The following is a 19,256-nucleotide window of genomic DNA, read 5'->3' as shown; positions in this document are numbered from 1 at the left end:
TCCTATAAAATTACGAAGATTTCAAGAATCCGAAATTAATCTATTAACTCGTTTTCGCGCCACGCTGTCTCCAATAAGTGTTTATTGTAGGACTGCACTAGCACTCAATCTATGCAATGACAATCCTTTCAAGGAATCCTACCGGAAGATCACGCATAATCAATATTCCGACTCTTACTTCTTTGCCTCTTATAATTTTAAAACATGCTGCAGGCTTGTAGAAAAAAAGATGATGACGAACCATGTAGTTACCCCTCAAAAACCTCGGGCCAGTTCGGCTATTTTCGAGATTCTGGCAACCAAAAGGTAGCGAAACTTCAATAGGTCAGCTGAGCGCGTCGGGACTCACCCTGTGCCGTATGCCGCGTCCTGACGTCACGCATTCTATTGTGCAAGCGAGCGGGTAGGAGGCTCGGCGCCCGAAGTGGGGCGGAGCCGTTGCTGGCGGCGGAGACCGTAGCTGCGAATTCGGAGCAGGATGTTGGAGCGTCAGCGGTGAGGCTGCTGTGGAGAGTTTGGTTTTTTGTGGGCCTTGACTCTGAAGGGTGGTGGGGGGAGGAGGGCCGGGGGTGGGTGGGTGGCTCTTCGCTTGCGCCCAGAGCTCGAGTTAAGCGAAGAAGAACGGGAAAACGGGACCGGGGTGCGGTCGTGTCGTGGCCCGTAATGAAGCCTTTAAGATTTTATTTTTGACATTTTAATGACGTTTGTATTAGCATGTAGCATGCCCCCCATTTCCTTTGATATGCAAAAACTAGCCCTTTCAGGGACCGTTAAGCAAATATTGGCCTGCGTTCTGAAGTGCAGGAGACGCAACATATTTTAAAGGGGTGTGTGTCTGTCTTTTGTCCATCGGATGTAATGCAACCCTATATAATGACTGGATTTCCCCCCCCCCTTAATAAAGGCTCCTTTTTTTTTGTTTTGCCTGAAGTATTTGTGATTCGTAATGGGGGGGGGAGGAGGAGCAGTCCAATTTGCAAGGTGTTGGGTGTATCTCTCTCAAATTCAAAAACTTGGTTCTTTCCAGCTCCAGACCAGCCCAGGTGCCTGAGTTTTATGGGCACCATATGAGCAGGTTCCCCCATATGGAGTTTGCTATTTTTTTGCTATCGGGCTCAAGGGGGCCAGCCCTGCCTATGCCTGCTTTGCCCCTTGGCTCTTCGGAGTGACCTAAGCCTAGTCAGCTGCGAGTATGGTTGAATTTGTTGAGTCTTGTGAATAGACAAGCACTTTCCTGGGTAGTTCAGGATTATCCAGTCCTGAGGATATTACCTAGTTAAATGTCTGCAAGGAAACAACCAAGTTCAGAAAATATCAACTTCTCAGTTCAGCCTCTTCAGAGATAAGTTTGTTTACAATTTTTATCCCAAGTTGTTACGCACCAGGAAGATTGATTCATACCCTAACGTTTCTTGACGGCTCAGCAGGTGGCAGCACCTGCCCCACCTTCTCCAGACCCAAAAGCTCAGCAGGGCTAGACTGGGTTGGGTTAAGTTTGTTTAACCAGAAAGTTGAAACACTTGTCCCAGAAGTAAGCAGTGAGAAACTATGTTTTTGTGCTGTCACCAGGAGCTGAGCAGAACAACATCTGGGTTGATTTACAGAGATAAAACACTTTGGATGCTTCTGAAATATATGTACTTGAACAGAATTTAAAAAATTAGTGTCTCCTTTTCAAATAAGGGAATTTGGATTCAAGTAACCAGTTTTGGGTGTAATAATAACTGGAATACAGGTACCCCTCAACTTACAACCACAGTTGAGCCCAAAATTTCTGTTAGTAAGTGAAACATTTGTTAAGTGAATTTTGCCCCATTTTACGACCTTTCTTGCCACAGTTGTTAAGTGAACCACTGCAATTGTTAAGTGAGTAAGAAAGTTAAGTGAATCTAGCTTCCCCATTGACTTTTCTTGTAAGAATGTCACAAAAGGTATTCACACATGACTCCGGAATACTGCAACTGTCATAAATATGAATCAGTTTCCAGTATCCAAATTTTGATCATGTGACCATGGGAATGCTGCATCAGTCATAAGTGTGAAAAACGGTCATAAGTCACTTTTTTCAGTGCTGTTGTAACTCTGAATGATCACTAAATGAACGGTTGTAAGTCGAAGACTACCTGTATCTCAATTTGGGGGGACAATTCTGCAAAATGATAGCATATTAAAACAGGTTGCTAGAATTCTGAAAAATGCTTCTACGGAACAATGAAGTTACAGTTTAAATTACACTTCAAACTGTAAAATTCAGGAATTTTGTTTATGTTCAAATGTTCATTTTCCAAATTAATGCTTTCAATTTTTAAGCCTTGATTTATTTACTCTTTGGAAGTTCAACCCTATGAACAAGAGTGTTATTTTATAACGGTATTACATTTCCCTGACTTTAATATAATTTTTAAATCTTTCATAATACTGTGATAATGTATCTGGTATATTGTTTTCAAATTAATGTCTGTTAGTAGACATTACAGTTTTACAATTTTTCTTTGTTTGGTCTTTTAAGATTTAAGATAATGACCTAGAAAATTCCAGCTACTGGATAGATAAAAATATATTTAGTAAAATGTAGAATGACAAATTAAACCATAAAATAAGTTATAATCTTTAAATAATAGCTCTTTCTTCACCATAATTTGAGAGTTTTTTGCATGTCTAATATGTTCTCCTCCTTAATAGTCAACTAGATTTTGCTGTGCACTGTTATTTTCTGCATGGCTTCACCTGAATGAATGTTATTCTCTCCCCATTTAAAAAGTACTTGAGTTTAGTCTACAGAGTTTTAAAATTGTAAACTTGCAATTGTCAGTCATTATATTTTGTATTTTAGGAGTTACTAAAAATGTTAATAAAAATGTGCATTCACAGAATGTTAATTTTCCTCTTAAGAATATGCTTGAGTTAGGTGTCAGTAGAATTGGATTTAATCTGACTTCATATCTGGTTAGCTCTATATAAAGCTACTCCAGCTGAACTATATAGCACGTAGTTAGCTTGAAGTTTATGCATTGTGAATTAAATGCAGTGATGACTATTTGTTCTAATACAGTGTTTTAAAATATATTTATCAGAAATTCTCTAAATGTGGAACGCAGGATTTCGTCCAGGGACCTGAGCTAAAGCATTCTATTATGGGCCAGCAACTCTCAAGCCAGACCCAGACAGTTATGAATAAGCTGCCAGAAAAAGTTGTCAAGCATGTCGCTCTTGTTCGAGAAAGTGGCTTCTTGACATATGAAGAGTTTTTGGGAAGAGTAGCTGAACTTAATGACACGTGAGATTTTTTTCCCCCTTTTATACATATGATAGTTTAAGTATTAAACAAGAACATGCTTAAGGCATTTCAGAATGAATTATTAGCAATATATAATGTATACGACTGCTTAATTTCTGATAAAAATAGGACAATTGCATTACACGTGTGATATAAGGTTTAGATTCTCGGGATGTGTTTGGTCATATCTTAAACAACAATAAATATGAGAGCAATTCGGAAATAAACCTCCGTTTGGTTATCAATAACAGACACTCGCAGATACAGAACTTTTATTATATACATTAGAATACTACAACATTAAGTTACTTTTCAATATAATCAACAATCAAATTGAGTCACTTGTCATAATGTCTTACAAGGTTTGAAATTCCTTAGTAGTAGTCGCTCGGCGCAAAATCTGGGCTACGGGGGGTGATCAACGGAACTGCTTCAAAAATTCTTGGGTGCATCTAGCGGTGTGCTGGCGAGCATTATCGTGAACCAACACCACACTGAAAGTCAGCATGCCCTAATGCTTGCTATAGATGGCTTGTCTGAGTTTTCGTAATGTTTCACAGTAAACTTCTGAATTGATGATCGAACCACACCCCATGAACTTCAGTAGCAGTACTTTTTTTGGCATCTTCACATTTGGCGGGATTTTCTATGGCACCACTTCTGGTGTGGTGTTGGTTCACGATAATGCATACCACTAGATGCACCCAAGAACTTTTGAAGCAGTTCCTTTGGTAATTTTTATCACACACACACCCATAGCCCAGATTTGGTGCTGAGCGACTACTACTAAAGAATTGTAAGACGTCTTACCTTGTAAGATGTTATGACAAGTGCCTCAATTTGAATGGCGATTATGTCAAAACGTAATGTAATGTTGTAGTTTTCCAATGTGTATAATAAAAGTTCTGTATCTGCGGGGGTCTGTCATTGATAACCAAATGGAGGTTTATTTCCGAATTGCCCTCATACTTTGCGATCAGGACTTTATCAGATGTATGTTGTAATGTTTTTCAAACTGAAACTAGTAGATAGGAGAGAAGCTTATTTCCCTTATTAAAGACACCATAATAAATTACATAAGAGCAATAATAAATCTAGTACTCATTCATTGAAACCTCACAATGGCAATTAAATCAGTTGATGCAAACCTAAACCATGGCTTAGTATTGAGCTACTTGGAAAATACTTTACTTTCTTTGCAATTATCACTTTATTAAAAATGTGTTCTAAAATTGAATCTCTATTGGACGTGAATGCATTTTCCAGTTTGTACTTTTAGGAGGAAAATAAACGTCTTAAAAATACTGTAGTTGCAAACATATGTTGCCTTATACTGAGACAGATAACTGGATATCTAACTCAGCATTTATCTGTGGTGACTAGTAATGTGTCTCCAGGGTATCTGACAGGGATCTTTCCTTATCTGGTTATGAAGGAATTAAGCCTGAGATCTTTGTGTGTAAACCATATACCAAATCACTTATGTACAGTTCTTAAAATCAGGAGTTGCATGAAAACACATGCTTTATATAAACACATGTTTGTATAAAACATAAATTTTCCAGCATTTTGGCTGGAATCATAACACATAATTATTTTAAAGTTGTCCTTCTGCAGGACCACAAATGAAGATGAACTAGAGAAAGAATAATTATATTCCCAAGAAGCCAAATCAAAGAAAGAGGAGTGTTTGTGTTACAAACAAAGGGTTGGAAATGACTTCCTTGATTAGTTCTCCTGGCAGTCCTCTGGAAACAGGTTTCCAGGATCAGATGATTTTGATGAACGTTGTTGGCTTTTAGCAAGTTTCTTCCAGACCAGATAAAGATGATATCAACAAGTCTTTTCATGAAAGCTACTTGGGAAGGGGCTGAGTGGGAAAGACAATTTCCACCAAACCCATTCCACAGATCACGTTGTTTGGATCCAACCCTAAGTTTGAAAATATATTTGGTTGCAATTTGTACATCATATCATCATAATGTTTAAAGTGTGTATCCTCTTGTGCTACATATGTATAGAATGTTTAATAAACGTTAAATAATTCCAGAACTGCACAATTAGCTTCTGGCCAGAACAAGCATCTGTTATTTGAAGTGCAGCCTGGGTCTGATGCTACAGCTTTATGGAAGGTGGCTGTTCGGATAGTTTGCACTAAAGTAAGTTTATCACAATCTTATGTTCTCTAATACATAGCAATACACACTAAGCATAAATTTGGTGGATGTTCATGGTTAATTAGAAAAAAATGCCACATTTTCATAATCTATTAAAATATGTAGCTTGCTATGTTTATAATGTTTTGCTTGTCATAATTGTGTGATTATTAATGTGTCAGTTACCATTATGAAACTAACCAAAGAGAGAAGCAACCTAGAACTAAGAAGAAATTTCCTGACAGTTAGAACAATTAATCAGTGGAACAACCTGCCTCCAGAAACTGTGAATGCTCCAACACTGGAAGTTTTTGAGAAGAGACTGGACAGCCATTTGTCCGAAATGGTGTAGGGTTTCCTGCCTGAGCAGGGATTGGACTAGATGACTTCCAAGGTCCCTTCCAACTACTGCTGCTGCTGCTACTACTACTACTACTACTGCTACTGCTACTGCTACTTCTTCTTCTTCTTCTTCTTCTTCTTCTTCTTCTTCTTCTTCTTCTTCTTCTTCTTCTTCTTCTTCTTCTTCTTCTTCTTCTTCTTCTTCTTATTCTTATTATTATTCTTATTATTATTATTATTATTATTATTATTATTATTATTATTACTAAACATTATAAAGGCATTTATAGCATCATCTCCTAATGTCAAATTGCTGAGTTTAGGAACTCTTGATTTACATTGCTCTAAAAATAAAAATAGAATAAATGTTGAGATGATTCAAGAAAAACGATAATGCTGTTCTCTGTGTTATAGATAAACAAGAGAAGTGGGAATGTGGAAGCTTCAAGAATCATGAACTTGTATCAGTTCATTCAACTGCATAAAGATATCACAAGTCAGGCATCACAGGTTCTTTCACAGAACACTCCCTCAGAAGGAACAGCAGATCTGTCATCTGTTGAATCTTGTCAGGCTAGCCTTTGGATGGGAAGGTATTTGAAGTACTCTAAAAAAAATGTTTGAATCTGCTCATTCAGGTAGAAAAAGTCCAGTTTCTTGCTACAGCAAGGAGTTTAGTAAACTTGATTCAATTTAGCTGAGGGTTGCCATTTATTATAAAAATGTGCGATGAATGAATGCTCAGTTGTTAAGTCTACCTTTTTTCTTACTGAAAATATATGTAAGCTTTTCTGAAAAAGAGGCATCCTCTTTCAAAGAAACATCCTCTAGTGATGAAGGTTCATTTTGAAAAAGAAATAATCTATCATTCAGATTAATTTTCTTCATTCTGGAAAATTTGAGATGATTTGGAGAGCTGAAAGGACATTAAATCACTTTTGTGCCAGAAAACTATTGGAAATAGGCACCTAGATAACAGGAATAGATATTTGCCACTGTGTACAACAGTCTGTATGGTGCTTGTGTATGTGTGTGTGTGTGTATGTGTGTGTGTGTGTGTAAATGTTCATGTACCACTCGGTCTACAATCCTTAGTAATTGTGTACATGTTGAAGAGAAGCAAATAACAAACTTATTTATACATCAGTCTATGATTATTCTTTTTAAATACCGTATTCGCCAGCGTATAAGGCGACCCGGCGTATAAGATGACCCCCGACTTCGGCGTCAATTTCCATGCCTAGAAAGTCGTCTTATCCGCCGGAAACTACCATAATTTCCAGCGTATAAGATGACTCGGCGTATAAGACGACCCCCGACTTGGCGTCGATTTCCACGCTTTAGAAAGTCGTCTTATACGCCGGAAAATAGGGTACTTTTTAACATTTTAATGTGTGTCATAAGTTTTGTTTATAGAACACCAAGTTTTTTTGTATAATAATGGTCTCCTTCCTCCTTTCTTAGGACGAAACCCAGATAATGTCTTGCAAATTGAATGTGAAATTGCTTTTAGTGAATGAGGGGTTAGAGGATTATAACTATTCATAATAAAAACCTAGAAACAATTCAAGGCATACTACATGTACAATTAAAGTTCTGGATATCTTTGATTATAAATAAATAATACATTTGCATTGTAGGGTGAAGCAGCTTACTGATGAGGAAGAATGTTGCATTTGTATGGATGGACGTGCTGATCTGATCTTGCCATGTGCCCACAGCTTTTGTCAGAAATGCATTGATAAATGGTAAGTCAGTTAAATCTCATGAACAAATTATACCATGTTTAATGAAGAAATGAAATAAATCTTTCTTTTCAGTGCAATCTCATATTTCCAAGTTCAGCTGAAACTAGTCCTGGAATTTCACACACATACAAATATGTGCATTTATGTACAACTATCATTAATGGGAAGGATTGCGATAATCAAAATGAATATATTACCACGATTATTGTTTTTGTTTTCAACAATACCAATAAGATTAGATAAGAAATATTTTGAGGGGCTTAATAAAATAATCTTGAAATATATTTGGAGGGAAAAAAGGCAAGGATTAATCTAAAAATGTTACAAGATACAAGACTGAGAGGTGGGTTTGGTCTACCTAATTGGGAATTGTACTATCAGGCTGCAGCATTATCATGGATGAGAGAATGGATTTTACTGAGGAATGCAAGATTATTGACATTAGAGGGACATGATTTACAGTTGGATGGCATGCTTTCATATGGTATGGAAAAAACAGAATACATAGCTATTTCCAGAGACACCATATAAGGAATTCTTTATTTGTGGTCTGGGAGAAAGTAAAGAGAAAGCATTATTTGAAGATTCCAAATTGGCTCTCAACTATGGAGGCGCTAATACACCCCAATATGTTTAACATGGGAAACGTTATAAGATATAAAGACTTAGTAACAGATATGGGGGAGTTGAAAACCAAACAACTATTAGAGGAACAAGGAATAAAGATGGATTGGTATATGAGAATGCAAATACAATCTAGATATGAAAAAGATGTTAAAATAGATGATGTTAATTTGGGGACAACAGATGAAATACTCACAGGAATGGAAGAAAAATGGATTAAAAATGTACAGTTATCTACTACATATGGAGTTAGAGAAGGAACAAGTGAAAGAGACAATGATAAAATGGACAAGGAATTTTGGATACACAGTTGAATTAGATAGATGGCAGCAACTATGGGAAGAAACTATAAATTGACAATGGTGACTGCAAAATGTTTTACAGATGGCACATGTCTCCAGAAAGATTAGCTAAAATGTTTAAAGATAGGTCTGTGAAATGTTGGAAATGTCATCAGAATTGGAAAGCACCGAAAGCCCCTCCCCAGAGGGAGAGGTGATTGGGAAAATACTGGAATGTGCAGAAATGAATAGATTAACAATGACAATTAAAGATAAGACAGAGCCAGACTACTATGAAATCTGGGGAACTTTTTATGATTGGCTGAAAAGAGAATACGGTTAAAAGATAGTTAACATCAATTTAGATGGAAGAAGAAGGAGCAGATAAGGAGGGAGACCCAGGTGACACAGTATTGAATAACTGGAGATTGTATAAATATTTATAGAAGTATATACCGAGAAGGTTAGATAAATAGAAGTATTAATGTAAGAGAAAATTAATCTTATTGTATATAATACAGATAGGGAAATTTGGAGAGAGGAGTTGCTCGGATATTACCCCTGAATTGTATCTGAAGAGGGATGAGAGGGAAGAAAGGAGAGGAGAGAGAAAAGAGTAAAGGAGGGGAGAAGGAAGTAGGAAGGTTGGAGGAGAAGAGGGAAGTGGGGAGAAAGGGGAGGAGAGTGGTGAAGGAAAGAGAAGAGGAGAGGAAGAAGAGGGAAGTAGGGAAGAGAAGAAAGAGAGAAAGAAAGTAGAGAAGAAGGAGCGTGGATACAGTGAAAGGGGAAATGGGCGAGCAACACCAAAAGTCATGTGTATGTAGTTCATTTTATTAAAAGTATCTTATATATGAATGTAAAAAGAATGTATGTTAACATCTGATAAATATCACGGTATATGTATGGGGGAGAGTTTGGAAAAATAAAAAATTATTATAAAAAAAAACCAAATATGTGCATTTATATACTTGCATATTTGAATAGGTATGCATACATGTTTATATACATGTTACTCAGAAACCTTAAGAGGCATGCCAGCACAAAGTAAACAAATTAATATTAGTTATTACACTTTTAAATTAAAATAAAAAGTGATTAAACTAAGAGATCAGCGAAATACTGTGGACGTAGTATACTTAGACTTCAGTAAGGCATTTGATAAAGTAGACCACAGCCTACTCCTTAGTAAGCTAGAAAAAGATGGAATAGACAACTTTACCACCAGATGAATCTGTAGCTGGCTGGCAAGCCGTACTCAATGAGTAGTCCTCAATGGCACTACATCCACATGGAGAGAAGTAAGCAGTGGGGGAATTGAAGGGGAACTCATCAGATTTGCAGATGACACCAAACTGGGAGGAGTAGCCAACAAATTCAGGATCCAAAAAGATCTTGACAAACTTGAACAATGGGCCCTATCCAACAAAATGAGTTTCAATGTGGAGAAAAGCAAAGTTTTACATTTAGGCAGGAAAAATCAAAAGTATAAGTACAGATTGGGCGAGACCTGGCTTAAAAACAATAACTGAGAGGGACCGTGGAGTCCTAGTGGATGATCACTTGACCATGAGACAGTAGTGTGCAGCAGCAGCCAAAAAAGCCAATACAATCCTGGGTTGTATAAACAGGCATAGAATTAAGATCATGTGAAGTATTAGTACTGCTTTATAAACTCTAGTAAGACCACACCTGGAATACTGCAGCCAGTTTTGGTCACCATATCACAAAAAAGATGTTGAGAGTATGGAAAAAATTTAGAGAAGAGCAACTAAGATGATTAAAGGCCTGGAGACTAAAGCACACGTAGAACGTAGAAGCATACATGGGACTTGGATCTGGCTAGTCTAAAGAAAAGAAGAAATAGGGGAGACATAATAACAGTATTCCAGTATTTGAAGGGCTGCCACAAAGAATATGGGGTCATGTTATTCACCAAAGCACCAGAGGGCAAGACAAGAAACAATGGTTGGAAACTGATCAAAGAGAGATGCAACCTGGAATTAAGGAGAAACTTCCTGACAGTGAGGACAATTAACCAGTGGAACAGCTTACCTCCACAAGTTTGAGCAGTAAGGCAAAGACATTCTCAGCAGAATATTCAACCTGGTTATTTTTCGGTTTCTCTGCTCCATTTATTTCTTAAGTCAAGGGTCCCTAACCTATGAGCCACGGGAATGGCTGGCCAGTGCACGGATGTGTGCGCACGTACTCCCTCCCCACTCGTGCTAGCACCTGTGGGCGTGAATGGGGCTGCTAGCACCAGGCGGGTGTGCGTGGCCCATTTGCGCATGTGCATGCAAATGAGTACTTTAAATATTTTGCCTCTTATTGCAGCCCCAACCTCATAAAAAAGCCAAAACAGATCTGAAAATTTTAGCCATCATGCCATTCTGTGATACTGATAGGGTTTGCTATATCCCTTACATCTTAGCCAAGTGATAGCTGAATGCAGTCAGTATTTGTTGACAGGGTGACCAATTACTTTAAATTATAGACATTTGGGTTAATATAAATTTTTTCAGTTAAAAAACAACAGGATGTTTTTCTTTGGAAACTTAAGATTTCATTGCCTGATGACTTTCAAAAACGAGTTTGCGCAATCTATGTTGTGGATATTCTCACTATCATTTTTAGCATGCTCTCGTAGATAAAGCACTCCTCCTTTAGCCTTTTATCCAAGATCCTATTTTATCTTACTATGAGAGCAAAGATAGTCCTGTGCATTGTCAGTACAAAATCTGAAAAGCAGTGACGGTTTCTTCTGACTTCCTTTACAGGAGTGGTCGTCACAGGAACTGCCCTGTATGCCGCCTACAGGTGACTGCTGCAAATGATTCTTGGGTTGTATCTGAAGCTCCTACAGAGGAAGATATGGCCACTTACATACTCAACTTGGTGGATGGGGCAGGCCAGCCCCATATACCCTGATATTAGTCTTAACATTCATAGTCTTAACATCTCCCAAGATACCATTTTCATTATTTTTCATTTCTTTATTCATTACATTGGTTTCTAGAAGCTAAATCATTATTTTTTCAATAACAACTAGTTCTTTGAAAGCCTACCTGTATTTATTACTTTTATTAATTACTCTGATAACATTTTTACACTCAATACACTATGAATTTTCTGATGTTTCATGAGGTACTGCAATAGGAAGTATTTTAGTTCTAGTAAAACTGTTACGTGTTTGTTAAAAGTTGACTTCATTGTCTCAGTTGAAGAATGTGGTTCGCAAGTCCTGTTGTCCAACACTGTCTAGAAACAATGCTCAAATACTTAAATGTGAATTAAAATGACTAGAGTTCTTGAACTTAGTAGTTTCTGTTCTCCCTCCTAGGAAATATTGCAACTGTTATTATTGACAGGCGTTTGATTAATCAGTAATTGGTATGTTACATTCCTTTTATGGTATCTTTTATGAAAACAGTTTTTTTTAATAAATGATGGACTTTTTCATTTTCATCAAAGACAATTTTCTAAACAGTATTAATTACTTAAAGTTTGTCTATGCAGTATCATGGATGGATCCAGCAAAGTAGCTTCTCTATTAGTGGAAGGCTTCTGATGTAGCAGTCTTTATTCCCTTTCTCCCATCTCTTCATTTCCTACATGCTTTGAAGAGCAGTCCCCTGGGCTAAAACCTCTCCGAAACAGTGAATCTCTGAAGCATAGTGTGGATAGTTAAAAAAAAAAACAAAACTTCTATATTCTGCTCTGTCTCTTGGCAAATATTTCTGGCAAGAGACATGTTAATTACAAAATTTGGCTGAAACAGGTTTATTGTTATGTAGTTTGTTTTGCTTAGCTTAGCCTTCTATTTACCAGTTTGTAAGATATGCTATTACTGTGAAATGAGATGCTAAAGCACAGAGATTCTTACTTTCTTTTCCTTTAGGTACAATCTGAAGCAAAAAAAATATATCTTTCATTTTATTGTGATCACTTTGCTTTAATGTAGTATGCATGTTGTAATCGAATGTTGGTGTGAGGTATGACAAATGTGTCCTTAATTGTTACCTTACCAGAAAGCCACCATTTTCCAATCCACAAAATTGGTCCTGAGTGATTTTTAAAAATTTATTTCAAATAGCAGCTTAAAATGGGCCTAGCCCCCCAAAATCAAGTCCCTAGGCAGATCGGGCCAGCACAAATCTCCGAACTGATGCACTACTGATGTTGGATTTTACATTTTTCACAACTGCTATTATTATAATTATTATTTATAGAATAGATTTGGCACCACACAAGGAAAGATGGGGTAATAGTTAAATATCATGAAGGTCTTATGGCCCTATTTGGAATTGTCTGGTAAATATGTATAATAATAAAATTGTTTTCTACTGTTGCTAAAATGATGCACATAAATATAGGTTAAACTAATTAAATTGTACACCTACGTTATTAGCTGCAAGATTTCTATAAATTACATTCAGATATTGAACCTTACCACTTCAGAATATGACAAACATGTTTTTTGAGAGATTTATCAAATTCTAAATTAAAATAGAGTAGAAATTAGTATTTTTTCTCTTTATTTAATATGATGTGAAGGTTTGAAGAGCATGTCTTATTACTTAAGAAAGCTTTGATATAGAGAAATTCATGTATTGCAAGTATTCTTTCTGACAATTGATTTTCAAGTGGGCTTTAAAATTCAGAGTAAACAAATTTTCTTGTTTTTGTTTTCTTGTTTTTGTTTTGATGTGTTTTTCACTTGTTATAAAGCTAATCCTGGATTTGATTTTCCCTATACCCTAGATATATTTGGACTTGCAGTGCTGTGATTAAAGTGTCCAGTACTTTAATACTGACATGGTAGAAACAATAACCCATTCTTTTTTTTTCTTTGTGTAAGGTTTGATTGATAGAACAAATATTTGAAATGTAAGCAGATCATTAAGTCCTGATACTGCTTTTCCTTTTTTCCTGTTACGAATATAAAAACTGTACACCAAATCTTGAGAGATGGAAGCTTTAAAATATGGGTATGCAGTCCATAGAGGGGACATGAAATTATAGGTTCGGTAATTTCACAATTGTAAATATGTGTAAAGTGAAAATGTGAATTATGTAGTGTTTCTATCCTTTTAAATATACATATTAATACAAGTGTTATATATATATATTGATCCATAGTTAATATATATGTAAAACACTATATTGTGTGTGTGTGTGTGTGTGTGTGTAAAAGTTAAAACATTAAAAGTTTTAATATAAAACAAGTTTTAAATAAAAACATTAAAAGTTTTAAAAGATTAGCAACCTAGCTTTCGTTGGCTCCTGCCAACTTCATCAGGGCGTACACAAATCAATGGGAGTGAACATTTGTATGTAAGTTAACGCCTGCGCTCGACTCCTGGACCGTGTAATAGGTCCAGGTCGGCCAATCATAGCATTCAATCATGCAGCAATTGCAGGGAATGCTATGATTGGCCGACCTGGACCTATTACACGGTCCAGGAGTCGAGCGCAGGCATTAACTTACATATAAATGTTCACTCCCATTGATTTGTGTACGCCCTGATGAAGTTGGCAGGAGCCAACGAAAGCTAGGTTGCTAATCTTTTAAAACTTTTAATGTTTTTATTTAAAACTTCTGTTTTATATTAAAACTTTTAATGTTTTAACTTTTCCTGGTGATCATATTTTATTCTCACCATGTATACACCCAGGAATCATGCTTCTATTTTTAATATCCTTTTTAATATGTGTGTGTGTGTGTGTGTGTGTGTGTGTGTGTGTGTGTGTATATAGTGTTTTACAGATTAGCTATGGATCATTTGCTGTCTTCCTTTTCTCTGTTTCCATTGTGTTGTGAAGCTTTGGCTCTTATTAAAGGAATTACAGGAGAAGCTATAACACTCAAAGACATGGAAGAGATTACTACAAGTTGCTTACCCATGCCTTTTGACACATACACTACCATTTACCACTACCATTAAACATATGGCAAACTAGAGGCCTATCTTAAGAAATAATTGTGCTACATTAATTGTGTAAAACTGCAGCCCAGTTGAGTTATTCTTCTAACCTTGAACCTGATGAAGATTGACAAATTTAAAAAAGGGTTTTTAAAAGATATGTTCATGAGCTGAATTACTGTTAAGAGGAGAAAAATATGCATTCCTTAGTTCTTTTGTGTGGATGTGAACTTTTCTTAGTGGTTTTATATAAGACTGTTAATAACTATAAGCAATTTAATGTATTATGAGTTTTGAGCAATAAACACTTGAATTATTCATCTTTGTGTAATGTTTAATGATATACCTTCTCTTAGGTGTTCAAATTCACAATGCATACACATAAAATAATTTCAAGAAAGTAAGTTATTTTATATATTCCTGGCCAGAGATGTACAGATCATTTTGACCTTGTATTCAGTTTGTTTTGAGCTTGAAACAAAATGTGCTTTGAGAGATTAATTTCTATATCCGGGGGGCGGGGCGGTTATTCTGACTTTGGAATTAAGTCTGTGCTGTTTCTGGGGTTATGTTGGGCCAGTTTTGGAGCTTATGACAGAATTCCCTTGTTCCCTCAACATTGTACCACCTAGCTTTTCAAGCACCAGAGACTAGTCTTCCTACTCCTATTGGTTACTGGATGATCGGAAATAGAAAATTTAGAGGAAATCAGCAGTCAACTATATGGCTAACCAGAAAAATACTACTCACACTGTGTTCCTTATAGTAGTATTGTTGTTTTTTATTTTATCTTTGTCCTACATAGAGTTTGTGGGTTAGTGAGCTTCGTACTTGTAACACAGTAATAAGTATGACAGTAATAATCAAAATTGACTTCATTTAGGGTTATGGAATAGGGCAAACATCAATATATGTATAAATGTTTAACATTTCCATTTATTAAGCTTCATGCTATAAATATCTCTGAATATTTTACACAACAAAATACATACTGTACATGAATAACTCAAACCATTTTTCTCGTTCAAGCTGGACATAACTCCCATAATCCATCTTAAACTAGGAAGGATTTATTTGAATACTAATCAGTTCATGTTAGCATTCTAGCATCCAAAAGTTTCATGTACAAACAATAGTTATTTTAATTATATAAAATAATGCAAGTAAACAAAATTGACAGTTAAACTTTCACCCATAAAAGTCTACATCATCAAAAAAGTATAGTAGGTAATTCCCTTTGAGAAAATATCTGGCCTTCAGTTATAATTCAAGAAAGAAGGTACCACAATTATGGAATATAGCTTACCAAAATATTTCAAGAACTTGCAATAGTGCAATTTTAAACCCTTGTAAATTTACTTTAAGGCTCATTAATACATCTCAATAAGAAACCATATCTGTGCTTACTAGAATTTTCAAGTAAGTTATTTCCAAATATGCAGGAGTGCCTATTGAGCATATCATCTCAACTTATTAAAGCAGCTATGTCTTTTCCACTTACGTTATTCATAATTGCTTTTAGCTGTCTTTACATAAATGCACATACACAGAACCTGTGTTTTATTTGAATTAGCTGTGCAGGTAAACGAAGATAGTTCGAACAGCTTCCATAGCAACTGTCCATGTCCAGAGCAGATACTGGAGGCTTTGCCAGCTGTAGGGCTTAGCATATTGAAAACACAGGATTGCTGTGTGGTTAGAATTAGCCATTCCTGTTGTACAACCATTATAGCTGCATAATACTTTGCCATAGTGAGTGTGGTTTAAACTGCTTTTTAACAGAGCAGTGATTTCTTTACAAATTTTTGTAAAAACTTAAAACAAAAACAATATGGAATCCAAGATTTCCTTCTTTGAAAAGCCTGCTATCTCTGCTCCACTAAGTACAGCTAATATTGAGAGGGAAACAAGCAGTGGTTGCAATTAATAACAATAAATTTTTAAAAGATTTTCAATTTAATGTGCATAATAGCTAGTATAAAAGGAAAACACAAAATACTGAAAGAAACAAACTTTTGGTTATGTTCTTTAATTACATTATGGAGATTTTTCTAATAACAAAATAGATAATTTTTTCAAATGAAATTTAGATTATCTGTCAAGCATTGATAACCTTGGCTATAAGGTCAAGTTCTAAAATTGTTATTAGCCAACAAAGATAAATGTAATTTGTCATGGTCATCTTTGGTCAAAGCTGATAGTATCTGTTCATCTGCCACAGTATCCCAGAATAGAATGCTAAATTCCAAATATGGGAGCTGCCTTTATAATTATTTTGTGGAAAGATTCCTGAGCCTCTGTTTCTGTGAACAATTTGCATTTATTGGATTAGGAGAGCTAAATTTGGTCAGATGTGAAGTAAACCTGGATTGGATAGTCATTCTTCTGGATAGAAACAAATGAAAATAACTTTGCATTTATGAAATTGAAATATCTTCCCAACCACAATTATATATTTGCACTAAAACTTTTTGTACAACTTTTTTTCCAGACTACGGTAATATTTAAATTAGAAGCATAAGTGCAAGGAGAGAAAATTGTTATCCCTTTTTTTCCTAAGAAGTTCAGAATTTGTGACAAATTTTACTTTCTATCTCCCCTTTTCAGAATTATCATTTTATTTCAAATGGCTAATAAGTGACATGTTATATAACTACTACCATTAATAGTAATTACATATAACTGCTTTTCAGAACTCAGAAACTGCCTCTAATAGTTCATTTTTAAGTTTACATATTCAAAATAAACTCCATATAACTTTGACCCTACCTACAGCAGTTGATAAATCAGGGCTATCAAACTGGTGGCCCACAGGCCGGATACCTCACCCGGGCTCCACAAAAGAAAAAACGTCATGATATGTCACGTGATGCAATCGAGTTTGACACCCATGTGATAATTCATTAAATTCCAGTTCCCACACTTTTACATCATAGCAATGAAGTAGTGGCATATTAAGCTATCAAACTTCCCATTTTTAGTGTGTTTCATACAAACTACAAAATGCAGTTTAAGTCTATGCATATGTCATCTTTATTCACACCTCACATTATACTAAATGATGATTGGATTTGTTTCGTTTAACAAGATTAATAAATCTTGCTGATGTAAGAGTAAATTACCATGCTTTAAAACCTAGCACTATGTGCCAATGTTACTGTGGCTTATTCAACAAGGGTTAAAATAAACCTCAGTTTAATGAAAAGTGTGAATGTAACCAGTCTTAATATTCTAATGTGCATGAATACATATTTTTGCAAACAAATATGCCTCCCGATTCATAGATAAGAAAGTTCTTAACTGAAAAAAATCAAGGGGGTAGAACAAGTCTCATAATGGTGAATAAAGTGGAAAGTTGATATGGATGTGTTGAACTGAAAAAGCTCCACTGGATCACGTAGCAAATCCTGGTGGATATATCAACAGCTGGTTTGCATTTTTCAGGTATCTGGCTTATATCTTGATGCCTCAGGAAATTACCATATTAAATTACTCTTCAATTAAAGGGCCCATCTAGAAAAGCCAAGTATGTCCACTAAACATCTAGGAGCAATGTGCTGATTTTTGGTTATATTAGATTTTAGTTTCTAAATTCAGGATGGTCTTTGTTAACTAACGGACACTACAGTACTCTGTACAATCAGACATCTGAAATCTAAACAGAAGTTAAAGTTTAAAGTGCCATCAATCCAATATGAGAAAAATTGTGAGAAAACTGGTCCATGTGTGCTACCAAAAATTACTGTCCCGTGTCACTTTTTTCAAAGCAGAACTTTATGTATCTTGTGATGCAAACCTATAATGACTAGAGTTAGAATGTGCATTAAATCAAATAGCTAGAAGCCTGCATCTTGGCAACTATAGCAATCCTATTTAAGGTAAGCACTTGCAGAAACTGGTTTTGTAGCGATTCTGATGTAACTTAAGAATTCTGATGATCAGATGACTTTCTGTCCTGCAAAAGCTTACATTCTCTCTTTTGTTCAGGCTTAGTTGTGGCTATTTTGACAGTTCTGTAATCTCTTCTGTCTTCATCGCATCAGACAGAAAACTCAGTTCATTGCATAAAGTCTCATATCTGTAAGCCATTCGAATCTGTGCAACATTTGTCTTTCTAATATCATTTCCTTCTGGGCCTTCAGCACAGTAATTTAGACCTATACACTTCTGTTTTTCCTAGAGAAACAGAGAGAAAAGAAGATACTGTTTGAAAAGTTCCTGAACTCAAGGATCTGGAAGATGTGTTCTCCACATAATGGCATTTTTGAAAAGGAGGAGGTCGTTTATTGAAAGAGAGAGAGAGAGAACAAAAACTTCCAGTCTTTTTAACTGCTATCAAATTGATTAATATACAAAGATAGCTTGCAACCTCATGTAGCAGCTTTCTTAAGAGACCCTAGTTTCTTTTGCTCTCTAACAGGCATGATTTTATTCTGCAACACTACACTAGATAATTAACTAGAGATCAGTGAAATGCGACCTTCCCCAAACTATGTCTTCAAATATATTGGACTGAAACTCCCAAAATTTCCAGATAGCCTTTGAGGAAGCTGAATAGGAATTGTGAATGGTAAATTGGACAAGTCTGATAGAAATCAAGAACAAGTTAAGCCTATATGTAAACAACAGCATCTGCAGGAAGTGTGAAAAAAAGTCAAGATGCCCTTTATATGGGATTTTTTGACTCCCCCCCCCCCGGCAATGCCCCATGGGTAAATTCATGCCATCTTTTCTGTTTCATTCATTACAGTGGCAAAGGTAAATCAATATTGTAAACGAAGCTCAAGGGCTCAGAATTTAATCACTTCTATCCCACACCATTAGAAAAAAGATGTCATGAGCTAAAATATTCCTATTATGTGTGATGATCAGGTCCTCTGGTAACTTAATATATGCATTTTTAT

General features: G+C 35.8%; 2 protein-coding genes across 9 annotated transcripts in view; one reads left to right on the top strand and one right to left on the bottom strand.

Annotated features, from left to right (window-relative positions):
* The first annotated feature begins 367 nt into the window (after positions 1 to 367).
* Positions 368 to 12,950, top strand: RNF141 (ring finger protein 141). Its single transcript, XM_039350264.1, has 6 exons — positions 368 to 495; positions 3,075 to 3,277; positions 5,328 to 5,436; positions 6,190 to 6,368; positions 7,416 to 7,523; positions 11,206 to 12,950. The coding sequence occupies exons 2-6, from the start codon at positions 3,135 to 3,137 to the stop codon at positions 11,354 to 11,356; spliced, it is 690 nt and encodes a 229-aa protein (XP_039206198.1). The 5' UTR covers positions 368 to 495; positions 3,075 to 3,134; the 3' UTR covers positions 11,357 to 12,950.
* Positions 12,951 to 15,108: 2,158 nt separating this feature from the next.
* The window catches only part of AMPD3 (adenosine monophosphate deaminase 3), a 52,019-nt gene continuing 47,871 nt past the window's right edge, over positions 15,109 to 19,256 (bottom strand). For all 8 annotated transcript variants that reach the window (XM_039350255.1, XM_039350256.1, XM_039350257.1 and 5 more), the window contains one exon: positions 15,109 to 18,528. In XM_039350255.1, the coding sequence (XP_039206189.1) occupies positions 18,352 to 18,528 (177 nt within the window). In that variant the 3' untranslated portion in view covers positions 15,109 to 18,351. The remainder of the gene's footprint in view (positions 18,529 to 19,256) is intronic.

Source organism: Crotalus tigris, unplaced genomic scaffold (genome assembly GCF_016545835.1).
Source record: "Crotalus tigris isolate CLP2741 ecotype Arizona unplaced genomic scaffold, ASM1654583v1 scf7180000018308.1980950, whole genome shotgun sequence".
In the NCBI taxonomy this organism is placed as follows: Eukaryota; Metazoa; Chordata; class Lepidosauria; order Squamata; family Viperidae; genus Crotalus; species Crotalus tigris.
This window is presented reverse-complemented; position numbering and strand designations above follow the sequence as displayed.